We start from the raw sequence: 13,873 nt of genomic DNA, 5'->3' as shown, positions 1-13,873 counted from the left end.
GAAGCCAAAAGAACAAAAAAGGCCAGAGAGCAGCTGTGGGAAGAGGAGGATGGCTGAACAGGAATAAAAAGGTCAGGTGGTTTTGGGGGACATGGGTGGTTAGCTAAAGCAAGACAAAACCTTATCTCTTTCCTCCCAGCGTTGTATTTTGAAATCTCCTTCAGCCTTACTGCTTTATCATTTTTGCTGCCTTGTCATGGTAAAGGCTGGATAGTTAAAGTTGCTGCTTCTCTTCCCAAGGAGAAACAAAGATGCTGTTTGCAAATTCTTGTATTTTACATCAAAAGTACCAAGGTGTCTTCCTTCTAAGAAAACCAAACAAAAAAACCTACAAGATGCTAGGCTGGTTTTAAGTATTTTAAAGCCATCTTTAATAATCAGTTTGTTAGTCTCTTCAGCAAGAGCAATGAAGTAGCAAGTGCTTCCATGCAACTGATGGGAGTTGGCCTTTGGTAGTAATAATGCACTCAAACATCGAGCAATTCTAGTACCTGTTTTCTGGAAGACTAGGGGCAGAAAGACTAGATCAGCACAACAAGGTTTCTAACTTTTCAGGTGAGGACTGCCAGGCAGCAGAACAAAAGCCCATTCTGACATGGCATTAAGGAAGCAGCATATAGAGCAAAGGGTGTGGGGACATGTGAATTGCTTTAACACAACTGTAACCTGCATCACTTCCACAATAAATGTGGTCTAGTGGAGGGTGTCCCTGTCTGCAGCAGGGGGGTTGGAACTAGATGATCTTTAAGGTCCCTTCCAACCCAAACCATTCAATGATTCTGTGAAACAGGAATTGCAATGAGGAGAATTTATCCATATATTTCAGGCAAGATACATGAACCAAAATCTGTTACAGATTCTTCTATAGTAGTAGTTCTGTCTGGCAGCTTCTTGCATTGTCACCAAGTTGTACAGAGCAGAATTTGGCCTGTTTTGCTTAATGCGTTAAAATATAAGCCTTCCAAGTTAGAAGTTGGCCATTCAAGGAACTCTGTTAAGGCATATACAACTAAGAAGGACAGAGGGGGAAGAATCATGCTTTTAGATTATCTGATAATTCACTGAAAGCTGACTTCAGATGATTTCCAGAGAGAACAAGGTTCCCATTCCTGTGTTCTACAAAGAAGCCCCCAAAAGGTAACTAAAACATTGTGATGCTCAGAAAACAATGTTAACTATTACTGTGTTGAACTGATTTCACCTCCATCTTTATTCTAGCTGTAAAATACTGTAAAATAAAGTATGAGAGGATATAGAAAAGTTGTACTTGAATCAATTTTAGAATTACATCAAAGTTTTGTTGTTGTTTTTTTTTAAATTAGCTGGCACATTTAGCAGTAGATTGTGGAGCAACGAGCAAGGGAATCCTTCCAAAGATGAAAGCAGCAGCCTTTGTGCCAGCTGAACCTTCCCTATCACCCAGCTTCACTTTTTCATCTCTACAGCATAGAGATCACAACGCTTCTGGCTTAAAATTGGAATTTGCTGACGTATTTCTGCGAGTTTCTCCATATCTGCAGGGAGGTAAGAAAGACTTATTACAACAGCAGTCAAAAAGGAAAGCTCCTGAGGTCAGGCAGGGAAAAGAGCAGCTTTTGTGGAGAATTGGGTTGTAGGGCACTCCAATGAGGCAGCCCAGGCTGAAGGAAGCCTCAACTTTGCTCTTTCCTAAGGTGGCAGCTTCCTCCTTAGCAGGAAGGAAACTGCAAGGGTATAGGCAAGTGCTGCTTGTTCTTGCTTTCATCTAGCAAAGGTAGAGAATGGATGGGAACATTGTCTTACCTGTAATTGCATGTGCAAGCCCACAGACTTAAAAAAATGCCTCTCATTAATCTCATGACCTGTACTCAAGAAAGCAAGCAGGAAAAAAACCCACACCTTTACCCTTACCTATATCTGTGTATACAACTGTTTCCTCAGCCCCAGCTTTGGCTATGACTTCACCCCTGCAAAATTAAGCACATTTGTTCACAGCATTAACACAGAGGTCTCAAGGCATCAGTCCAGTTGCTGCTGTTTATACAAAAGGGAGTTCCTACCCTTGATGTCTACAGCTGTAAAGACAGTGCTCTCCTAGAAATAGCATCATAATTCATAGCTCTGGCATAACAGAAATGGCTTCCACGCTTTATATGTGGCACATTTTAAATGTGACATATACATACTTAACATAAGTATGTTTCCAAAGGTCAAGAATCATGGTAAGAACAACTATGTGAACCAGTGCACATGAGCATGCAACATACCTCAAGGCGAAAGAAACAACTTCACCAGAGACAGCCATATATGGCAAAGACTAACACTATCTCCTTTCAGATCCTACTGGCTTTTAATAGGAGTATACTTTTACCCTGCATGAGCTACTGAGCGTTAGTTATCCTGTCTCCCACTAGGTGTTCTGTCACTGCTTTCATCACAAAGTTAAAAGCTCAAGATACAGATAAAGCTTTTCTTACTTGGCAATCATCTGGCAGAGAACTATCAGTGGATTTATTTGAAAGAAAAGCAACTGCCTGAAGATTTGGTCACTTTTACCTCCTGTGCACCTGCATGACTTCTGCTTAAGTCAGAATGTGCCTCTTAGCTAGCTGAAGACGTTCTTTCTTATGTCAAAGCAGTGTTGAGGAAATGAAATACTTTTGTGTACACTGTTTATGATGGTTCAATTCTGCACAGAGAATTACCATAATGCATAGTATATACTGCAGTGAATTTCAGGGACAAGTTGAAAAGGTCAGCAGCTTAAGCAATGCTAAATACTAGTACTAAAGTACGTTCTTTGCTAACAAAAAGAATACATACTGTTAAACTAGTTTTAGTTTCTTTATTGTTTTTCAGTCAGACAGTTTTAAAGGATAATTTTGAGAATGCAGGCTTAAGTCTCGGGTGCTTTTTACCAAAAACTTATGACATTAAGAGTAGATAGAAACGTGGGACTGAAATGTGACTGTCAAGCAAAACATTTTTTAACCAAGAAAAGGCGGTGTGGGTTTTTTTTCTGAACTCACCATGGATTTACTACAGTGCTGTGTCCCCAGGCAATGTAGGATGCTTTTTCATCTCTAGCAGGAGATACTGTAGCTACGAAGACTTGATTATCAACAGCTCTGTGTTCACAGAAAGATGAGGGAAGGGAAAAAGTGAGTAGAATTAATTTTTTTTTTATACCACCAATTAACTAAGCAGAAGAGAAAGTATTCACTCTGAAGGGGAAGCTATATATCCTCCTAAGGAGTAGCCAAAATCATAAATGATAACAAAGGTCAGAGAAAGCAGAGCCTGGAAAGAACAGTCCCTAGCATCTGCTCCAGAGTTAGTGGGTAGAATTAATTACATGTTCTTTCAGTATCTGGCAAAGTTGATTGAAGCTGACCAAATGAATAAATAATACTACATTCAGGATTCTCAGAGTCTATTTCTATCTGTAATTACAGCAGTTCTCAAATGGTTTATTGGCTGTTCTATCTAGAGGTTTGTGTGTGAAGGGTGCTTACAGAGCCATGGGGAAAAGGCCCTTGAAAGGGCCTAACTGCGGAGGGGCTGGCGGGACTGAAGGATAAGAATGCCCTGCTTTTCTCCTTGACAGCAAAATACTTTGGTGTCCTGTGCAAGGCTTGAGGAATGGTGCAGCTCCAATAGCAGTGGCTCTGCGGCACCAAATTCTGATGCATAGTGTCATTTGGAACACCAGAACAGTTCAGTTCCGCATGCTAGAACTCCCTTGGGAACAGGAGGATAAGCTGTTACTTGGTCCTTACCGCCCCCTTTGTAGCAGTTCCCAATGAGCTGGTCCTGTTGTCAGGTTAAAAGCCCCTGGATATATCAGCAGCAGACAACCTTAGTTAAAAAAAAAAATAATCATGGTTGGGCTTTAAGGGGACGATGGTTTACCCTAGAGCAGCCCTTCACTTTTGAGGCTCAAAAAGACAAGGTTTCTTTCAGTACTTCCCAACCTCTGCCCAAAATGGGACCAAAGAGAATCTGTCCATGCATGACACAAGTGATTACTTATGTCAGCAAAGCCCTGTGATACATTACACCTGTCGCCATCACTCCATCAGCAAATACGTGTCAGGAAATGACTGTTACTTTACTCAAGGAGAACAGACACTCATTTGAATAACAAAGCCTTGACCACAAGATGCATTTTGTGTTACTGGGCGAGGATAAGAATGCCCGATCACATGGATTGCCCAGTACATACCACCCTGAAATGGCCCTGCATAGTTCAGCCCTTAGGGCTAACCACGCTCCATGAGGTGACCCAGCCTCACCTTGCTGTCCATAGATCTGAGCCATCTCAGCAAATCTGATATCATAGCAGATGCCCAGGCCCACTTTACAGTATGCTGCTCTCAAAACACAAGAAACAACAGTCATATCACTATCACAAGTACACAAAAGCAATCACAAGACTCCTTGTAGCCATCCTGCCAGCTGTTATTTTGTGAGTCTCACAAACCAGAGACACTATATTTAAATGTGCATCCTTATCTGTAACAAGCAGTGGCTATTTGTGGGGGTGCATTCATGCTTCATGATGAGAGTGAGACTTACTCTTTAAGACTCTTAGTCTTTCAGACTGTGAGAACCAACCCTCTAAAACCAGCCATTTCCACAAAATCATGTTATATCAGGTCTTTGTGTAATGTATTCCTCTCCGATTTAGCTGCAGGTTTTTCAATTCTTTTGAAGAAAAGAAAGCAGCTTAATTGCTCTTCATGGACTAAAGAAACTACAGTTACATACTTTCTCCCTGGAAGTGTTCAAGGCCAGGTTGGATGGGGCTTTGGGCAACCTGGTCTAGTGGAGGGTGTCCCTGCCCATGGCGGGGGGGTTGGAACTAGACGGTCTTTGAGGTCCCTTCCAACCCAAACCATTCTGTGATTCTATGATTGCAAGGAGGAAAAAGTGACCGTGGGAGACGAGACTCTTCAGAAAGCTCAGTAAACAGGACATGTTAATCTATGAACACTGGGGGGGAGGGAAGTAGGTGTCTTGCTTTATCTGATGTGGTTGATTTAAGAATGTTGAAATGGATTTACAGTTAATTGTCTCCATTATTATATCATCTGCACATGAAACAACATGCCAGTGTAGCTGTTTGCCACATATAAAACATGGCTTGGAAAAGTATTTAAAAACAATTTCAAAGATGTAACTGCTATAAAAAAAAAACAAACACAGTAACTTCTCTTTAACAAATCAATAGGATCACTATTTATTAAGCAAAATGCCATGATGTATGCTTAACCCTTTCTACTCCTCTGCCCTTTTGCAATCAGATTGCCTTTTTAAAAGTTTCAGAAGTGACCCACACACTTAGAACAAACTTAGACTGTATTTGCCTTGGTTGTCAAGTTCCTAATACAAATTTGATATTCCAGAAATCCACTGCTTGGGAAAAGAACTCCAGGATGACTATAGTGCTACTGTGGTTGAGCTCCTTAAAGACAGGGCTTGTCTTATACTCACGAGTATCAAACATGGAGAAACTATTCCCCGGACTCAGTGTTTCAGACTCTTTGAACTGTATCTTCCCAGGAATATTAATGTCAAATAAATGAACCTGTAATTACAGTATGATTAATAGCAGTTAATAACAATTTCTCTGCTTGGTGTTTGAGGCTTATTCCATTAGGCACATGTTTTCTAGTTAACATTATCTAGACTTCTCTTTTGTCAGGGTCCCAACTAAACATTGCTTAACATTGTGAGATCTCCTAAAGACGATTTAAAGCAGTTTTCTTCTTTATAGAAATACATGTCTACAGTTATTTGGGAAATAAAAAAAAAAATAAAAAAGACTGGCTATTTTAAACAACACATACAATCCCTGTGACTCAAGTGATACACACATGAAATATTTACATTGCTTACCAAACAGAATGCCCTGTCCTTCTCCTGGGCAGTAATAAAGAGTAGTTAAAAATAGCTAAAACCGTAACAGTTAATTTGTACTATGGCTCTATATCTTCTTCATGGAAAGATTCTCTGCAAAATAGCTAAATATCTTGATCTAATGAGTAATTTTGCAAAAGAAAGGATACATATAAAAAGTCTTGAATTTGTCAGGATGATTTTAAGGTATGTTAAAGCAGGTAATATTTTCCTAAGATTTTAGTCCCATTTCTGCAAAACTTCTCCAGAAAATACCTTCACCATGTCATAAAGTTCCCATGACTTCAGCTGTGCAGATGCCTCTTAGCCCCTGCAGACAGTCTTTATCCCTCCCCTGCAATGGAAAATTCTGTTCCCAACCAGAGTTTCCTAACAATACAGCTGGTTTTATATAATTATTCGTTCATATTTACACAGTAAAAGCCTGCACTCATTCTATAACCAACTACCAGGCTTGCAGACTGGTGTGGTGTGATCAATGGAAAGCAACACAGTACTTCAGAAAGTGATCAAATAGTGTAGCTAAGTGTAGAATCAGTTAACAGAAGAAATGAATACCTGCACCCCAGAGGTATTTTGCACCACCTCATTTGTTCCAAGTAACCTTGCATTTCTCTTTTGTTTTTCCTTGAAAGAAGTAAGCTGTTGTTCACCTAAGGAATAATACCTGTATGCACAGTCAGATTAACAGAAACTACATTCTACGGTTATGGAGAAAGGGCAGTTTCTCAGAAGGCATGCAGCAATGCCCAGGTGGGATGACAGTAAGCAAGCATCTACCACAAACAGCAGACACAACTTAACTACAGAACTTGGACTTCAGTTGTCTGCAGTAATCATACATATAGCACACATAGTACGTAAAGAACGATATTTATGATAACAGAAGGAGTAAATCCATTGGGAACCTGAGGGAAAATCCTGATCCCACTTAAGCGGCACTATGTTTTAGACCTAGACCAAGGTACACAGATGAGTTGTATCAGGATTTACTCTTTACTACAGTTTTCCCAGCAACTGGGAAAAGCCAATTATGCCTTCTGCATTTTGTCATCCTTATCCAGAACAAATTTATGGCCACCTTTGGAAGGCATGTTTACATGTCCCAAATAAAAATTACATGCAATTTTACTGACAGTACACAGCTTATTATTAATGGAATATTCTATTAATTCATATCATCTTTAGGCACAGATGAAATAATTTGTGCAACATTGCTGAGTAACCTTTTAATAACAATATTCTGCCATCTTACCTTCCTATGCTTTGCCAACATTGCACCATCAGGCCCAAAGACAGTACATGTATTATACAGCTTTCCGTCATCCTCTTCTGGAATAGAGCCTTTATAAAGGTGAGAACAAAGATTTCCCCCACTGTATTATGTGGAATTTTGATCCAATGGCACCAAGAGACATTGCCCATTTTCGCCCTCAGTGAGGTTACTAAGAGTACACTACCTCCAATGAGATATATGCTGCACTCCTTTGCAACTTCTGAGAGCTTTTGTGTTGATTCCCCAGGGATTTTCTCTGCATAGTCCTTAAAGAATTGGGTTCCATATGGAGAATTAAAACACTCCTAGAATTAGGGGGAAAAAAAAGTTAAAATCCAGTCACACCACTGCAAAGAGATGTACTTGACCTTTCAAACTCCTCTCTATCAACGTTGTCATACAATCTTTGGTTACAGCAGTTTAGTTTACAGGAGCTCCATAAGCAAATCAAAAAATATCAGGAGACCAGACAGACCTTAACGAGAAAATGCAGTGGATGTGTTGGTGTGAATGTGTGCTAAACAGAACATGAGCTAGGAGCATCATGCAAGCTGCAAGTAACAAGGCTAGGATGTTTACCACTCTAGACTTCGCAAGATCACAAGGGATGTTCTCATCAGAACAATGAGCTAAGTTCTGCCTAGCTCATTTGACAACTTACAAGCTAAATAGATCCTCTCAAAACTATGAAATGCTCGTGCTTGTCCAGAGCCCATCATTTCTTCATTTTTAAAAGGACCTTTGCAAAAGCATGCATTTCTCAGAATTACTTATTCTTTTGCTAAAACGATCCTTTAAACACCATTTCCTCCAACTGAACAATGTCTTCTGTCCTAGGCTCTAGTTAAAGATTTCCTGTCCCTCAGAACCAGGCATGTAACCCTTACACAGCAAGATTAATAGAGCAGTTTAGATGCCTAAACTAGGTGGCTAGTGGTATTTGAGATGCCCAAGATACAGACAAAACTTTTACTCTGCATTATATCTGCCAGCTCTGTGAGGACGTGAGACATCCCCTGCAACACTTTTGTCCCCTAAAGGAGTACAGCTGAAGGCCACAGATAGGCTATAAAACAGTACCAGTACCAGTACCTACTGTTTGGCAAGCAATTCTGAGCCTCAATTGTTCCCTTGGCTCACTGGAAGTTGGGAGAAGGAGAAAAAAGAAAATTTAGTCCTGTGCTCTCCAAAGTGATAAGCATACAGGGATAGGTCTTTGAATTGCTATCAATTTCTAGATTCAAATGAATTCTGTTTTTATTTCTCTATCCATAGACATTACAAATTTTCTCTCACAAATTTTTCCTGGTTCAGAAATGAAAAAAGTTTAACACATCAAGGCTAAGATGTCATAGGAAAATTGCCATGTGCCTCTGCAGAGGTGTAGATTATATAGGCAGTGCGAGTTACTTCTGTTTTTTACATAGTGTGACTTAAAAAACAAAATGGAGGTAAGAGAATACTTCATGCCCATGTCTTAATGCCAGTATAAAATCTACATACCAAAAGTCTGTGAAAAGCCTTGCCCCTGTTTGACAAGTTTTACTCTAAAAGCATAAATTATCATTAGCAAAGTGAGTATCTTAAGTGAATAGGTCTGGAAAACTCAATGTTTATACATGTGATGAAACTAGCAAATAATAGATAATCTCAATGTAGGAGGCCCAGCCAGAATAATCAAAGGTCACATTTGCAACACAAGAGCTGTGCTAGCACAGGGAAGCTGGGAAGGTTGCTTAGTACCTTGCCTGTGACAGCAGGATGGAAAACATTCTGTGTGTAAAACATCCAGACCAAAAGTTCACCCAAAGAACTTTGCACTCCTGAGTCAGATGCTGCAGGGCACGGGGTAACACACACGTACCTCCAACAAAAAAAGCTCAAAGCTGCACTGGAAAGGTCACCTCACTGCCAGCACACTCATCTGTGTGAAAATTCAGCAAGTTAATTATGGCTGAAGTCCAAAAAGTAAATCAGAAAGGCTCAGTAATTTTAATTGGCTGTGTGGGAACATAAACAAGGAAGTCACAAAAGAAGTGTGTTTTAATCATAATTCAGCCACAAATGACCTGCTGGAAATGTCTGAAGTCTATTTGTTTCTCACGTACTATCTAATCTGGAATGATTATGACAAAGAGAGTCACTGTATACCTGTATCCCTTCATCTTCATATCAACATTCTTTAGCTGAAAATCACCTTTTCCTACACTTCTAGCACAGAGGCTTCTACAAAGATTCAAACCATCATGTCACTTTCGTGAATTCAGAACATACCAGTGAAGGAATTGCCTGGGATTTAAACCAGCAAAAACTTAACCAGAATCTTATACCACAAAAAAGACAACCTGCCTTTTTTTCCTTCTTGCTTTCCCCTCTCAAGTATGCTCCTAGACAGAAGCCCTGTCTTTTTTCTATTTCGGAGCCTCATACAGCATCTAAGCTATCCAGAGAGAAATGGGAATATATAATGCATTAGTAACACCAGAAAGGTTTCCAAGGGTTTAAGGTATAGGTGCTAAATAGACTAAATGGTCTTTACTCACAGGCAGAGCCACAACTTTTGCTCCTTTAGCTGATGCTTCTCTCACCAGCCCACAGGCTCGTTGAAGGTTATCTGATTTAACAGCTGACACACGGAGCTGAATAAGAGCCAGGCGGAAATCTATTGGCAGAAAAGAAAAAATTAGTCAGCAGAACTTCCCCAGGAAAAACTCTTCAAAATTTGAATTCACTAATGAGTATTTAACTCATTAACTCAAAAGAAATTTGCTTATATATTAATATATATACAAACCACTTCCAACTCATTTTGCAGTCTGTCTATGACTCTGGAAACGCTCATCACAGAGGGAGAACATTCAAACCTAGGCTCGATAATGTAACCATACATCACCATCACTCTGTTCAGGTTGAAGACCACAGAGTTCACATGCTATTAACACTTAGCCTAGGCAGTACCCAGCCCAAGTTCTAACCTAAGATACTGTGTGACAAAGGGAGACTGCTAGTCACCTACATCTGCTTCTTCCTTCCCATTTTGCTACACGCTTTGCGAGCCAACCTTTTTGTTGTGCCCGTTGCCTGATGAGCACTGCATGTCCAAAAAGCCACTATCAAACTAATGGCCATAAACCCCAATAAAGATAACATCTTTCCTGATAATTTCTTTGCAATATGCTTTCTAGCCAAGCGATGGTTGCAAATGTTATCAATGGTGTCTCTGCTGTGCCTAAGCAGGATTTATATTTGCAGGCTCTTGAAATACACAAGTGGAAGACATCAAATGAAGTTTTGTGCACACCCCTTGGACTTCCTTCCATGAATTTCCTAGTACTAGGGCTGTAGCAAAACACATTCTGAACAGGTAGAACTGTCTCCTTTAAAAAAAACCAAAACAAAAAACCCAAACAAACCAACCTCTTTCTTCATAAAGAAGAGTACCCTGGTTTCAAAGCACCTCTCCCCTCTGGAAAACTCCCGTCATACATTCAAAGATCATTATAGGATAAAGAAAGAGCTGCAAGCAACACAGCCTCATTGGTCAGGGAAACAGGAAGAACCGACTCAAGTGAAGATAAGATTGGGTCAGGAAGAGTCAGGCAGAATATCTTTCTTCCTACTTTAGTTCTCACTTCAGTAGCTAAGCAGCTTATTTCTAGAGGTTAAGCAAATGATTAACTGCTCACTTTGCCACTCTTCATGTGACAGATTCTTAGTATTTGGATTACTGAGAAAAAGCTTCACTGAAATTTTGAACAGATGTAACCATAGTTAGCTTCCAGACCCACCTAGATAACCATACTAGGAATCTGTCTAAAACTGTCCCGTATTTGTGGAATGTCTTTTCACTCAGAGAAATCGGACACTTAAAGATTTACATTTCAGCATAAATTCACTTTTGAAAAAAACCCCAAAAACCAACACCCCCCCAAACAACAAACCCAAAAGAGCATGTATTAGGAAAAATTCTAACTACCTCCCTTTCTATAATGTTTAAAAGACTAAGGAACCATTCATTTTATTTTCCCTGTGCCTCAGTTTTGGAGTTTGTTAAAGGGCAAAATTAAAGCTCAGCCACAAGAGGACACGTGTACTTGTGCCTACAGTTTTGTTTAAAAATGCTGAGATGTAGAAGTAACAGAAATACAGAGAAATGTGCAACAGCGCTGTAGATGCCCAAGATCTTTTCTTTTGGCCTTGCTAAGCTGCCTCAAAAACTTCTTTAAAGGCAATTCTTAGGATAAGCCTATAGCAATGCAAACCACGGCCAGGTAAAAGCATGTCAGAGTAAAATAATGGTTCATACTTGTATCGCTACGAAACACTTTTTTTTTTTTTTTGAAAACATCAGAAACTAAGTACGTCTGGTTTGTTCAGATCAAATTTCTCGACAAGCGCACGGTTGCAGCAGTACCCAGAGATGCACGGCAAGGGGTTTCTACCGGCCTGCAGCAAGGTGAGAGCGCCCGGGGCAGCTCCCTCTAGCACCCGCATTGTTTCACACCGCCCCCCAAAGCCTCGGCGACAGGCCCCAGGACTGAGGCCTTTCCAGTCCACGCTAGGACTGGGGACTCCGGGGGACGCGGGCCGGGGCAGCAGCCAGCCAGCCCTCGGCCCGTCTCCGGTTGCGTCCCCACACTCAGATAAGAGGGTAACGGCCCAGTGGGGACAAGGAGGGGCCGGCAGCGGCTCAGGTCGGCGCCCGGGGGAGGCGGTGACTCCTCGGAGAGCCTCAGGGCGAGCGGGGAAGCCGGCACCACGCAGCGGCCCCTCTGGCCGGCGGAGGCCCGTGGCGGGAGGCCGGAGCTCGGGTTCAGCCCGCACCGGCCCTTTGCCCCACGTCCCCGGCAGGGAGGGAGCGCGAGGAGAAAACCGCTCCCCCGCGCACGCCGCCACTCACTGCTCATGGCTCCGCGCGCCACCTGCATGCCCGCACGGCCCCCGCGGCTCCTCCCTCAGAGCTGGGCGGCCCGCCCGGGCGCATGCGTGCCGGCGTCGGGCTGGGGGCTGCTGGGAAATGTAGTCCCGCCCCAGGGCCGGGTGGGCGGTGCCCAAGGCGGAGGCCCGCGGCCCAGCCGGCCGGCGGCTGCAGCTGTGCCCGCCAGCGCCCCGGCAGGAAAGGGGAGCGCCTCTTCAGCACCACCCGCGGCGGGGCTTGTTCAAAAACGACTCGTATACTGCTTTTAAAACAGTCTGGCTAGTTCCTTGATCCGATTTCACAGCACTGCCCCAGGCAGTTCTGCCGATGCAGCTGGAGGGAGCGGCGCAGCCCGGGTTCAGAGCAGGAACGAGCTGGGGAGGAATTACCCCGAGCCCAAACCACTGCTGAGCCCTTTCCCCCTGCGTAACCCCAGGGGACGGCAGGGAGCGGGGAGCACTCCTTCAGAGCCAATTCAGCACCTGGCAAAACCACAGCCGTGCACCTCAATCTCGGTGCCCCAAAGAGTTGATCCTATCTTCCCAGCCCTCGGCAATCCCAGCAGCCTTGTATTTGCTAAGGGCTGGTCCGGAGACCTGCACCGGCCCGCAGGCAACTCGTTCACCTGGGACATCCCCACCCCCATCTTCTTGTACTAGAACCGCACCTCCTAAGGTACAAACCAATACGCTAACTGCCAGGCTGGTTTTATTACTAGCTTTAGAGACTGAGTGCTCCCCTTTACTCCACATGGAACATGCCTGCCTCACATATGTATTTTACGATCTTGGGCATTTAAAAAGCATGTTTGTAGAATTGTAGATTCGTGTTATGTAGAGGCAGTACTTCCCATCTCCCCAAGCTGAAAGGGCATGACAGCAGAAGGGGCAAAGGTAAAACAAAACGGGTAACCCCAGGCGATCACCCCCTGACATGTTCACTTTCAGGAAATATGCAGAGAAATAAAGGATGGGAAGTGCATAACCACCATAAAAACACAGAACCAGCGCTGCTCGCAGCAGTCACAAACCTTCCTTCAACTTGCCCCTTGGAGCAATAAAGGGCACACCTCACCCCAATGTGCTCAAGCCAAAGGATGGCACAATTACCAGCAGTGGACTACTACAGATGAGGAGGGGATGCAGCAGCTCCCTGGCAGGCCTCCCTCCTTTTTACATCTGCCCATGGGAGCAGTAACAACATATATGAACTTTTATTTTTTTTAAAACCCCCACACCTTGCAGGGGTCCAGGTGCAAAGAACAGCTTTCTCCCGAGTTCACATGAAACTCATTTTGTGCAGAGCACAAAATAAGAGAGTAAGCAGTGAAACAGTATCATCCCTTCAAGGTGAAAAGTGCAGGCCAAAAACCCAGTGTTTCCCATGGTTCAGAGAGATACAGTGTATTTTTCAAGTTTCAAACCAAAAATATCTGAAAGCACTAAATACACCCAAAAGAACAAGTTCCACTATCACCCCTCTCCTTCCCACAAAGGGGAAAACTTCCCTCACTCAGTAGACTATGCCTATACTGAAAAAGGTTATTTGACAGTATCAAAGGTTTTGAAACTACAGCCAAAATGCAGTTGGAAGGAAAAGCTACAAACACTGCTGAAACCCACGTGTAAGGCCTAACAGGAACTAAACTGAAAGAACAGCAAGTAATCTTTACTTAAAACTGGAGAAGGCAGTGTAAATAAAATAGCAATTCCAAAGTTAAGAGTATTTTTGCTGGGTAATACCTTAAAGTTCTGTACAAATTCTCATCCAGATCAGAA

At 42.5% G+C, this 13,873-nt stretch overlaps 1 protein-coding gene across 2 annotated transcripts; it reads right to left on the bottom strand.

Annotated features, from left to right (window-relative positions):
* Positions 1 to 347: 347 nt before the first annotated feature.
* On the bottom strand, positions 348 to 12,187 carry NIT2 (nitrilase family member 2). 2 transcript variants are annotated; one of them, XM_075766787.1, is made up of 11 exons: positions 12,078 to 12,187; positions 9,721 to 9,839; positions 7,362 to 7,482; positions 7,157 to 7,245; positions 6,460 to 6,528; positions 5,476 to 5,569; positions 4,275 to 4,349; positions 3,759 to 3,837; positions 3,009 to 3,107; positions 1,891 to 1,946; positions 348 to 1,514 (listed from the first exon to the last, which is right to left on the bottom strand). In XM_075766787.1, the coding sequence occupies exons 1-11, from the start codon at positions 12,103 to 12,105 to the stop codon at positions 1,426 to 1,428; spliced, it is 918 nt and encodes a 305-aa protein (XP_075622902.1). In that variant the 5' UTR covers positions 12,106 to 12,187; the 3' UTR covers positions 348 to 1,425. The 2 variants fall into 2 exon arrangements, with proteins under 2 accessions (XP_075622902.1, XP_075622910.1); XM_075766795.1 differs by lacking the exon at positions 6,460 to 6,528.
* Positions 12,188 to 13,873: the final 1,686 nt, after the last annotated feature.

The sequence above is a fragment of the Balearica regulorum genome, chromosome 1, assembly GCF_011004875.1.
Source record: "Balearica regulorum gibbericeps isolate bBalReg1 chromosome 1, bBalReg1.pri, whole genome shotgun sequence".
Taxonomy (NCBI): domain Eukaryota; kingdom Metazoa; phylum Chordata; class Aves; order Gruiformes; family Gruidae; genus Balearica; species Balearica regulorum.
This window is presented reverse-complemented; position numbering and strand designations above follow the sequence as displayed.

Coding starts and splice junctions, on each gene's coding strand:
- NIT2 (XM_075766787.1), bottom strand. CDS start 12,105: ATGCAGGTGGCGCGCGGAGCCATGAGCA. Junction 3,838..4,274: donor TCAGATCTATGGACAGCAAG/GTGAGGCTGGGT, acceptor TTTTTAACTAAG/GTTGTCTGCTGCTGATATAT. Junction 1,947..3,008: donor AGCACTGTAGTAAATCCATG/GTGAGTTCAGAA, acceptor TTAATTTTGCAG/GGGTGAAGTCATAGCCAAAG.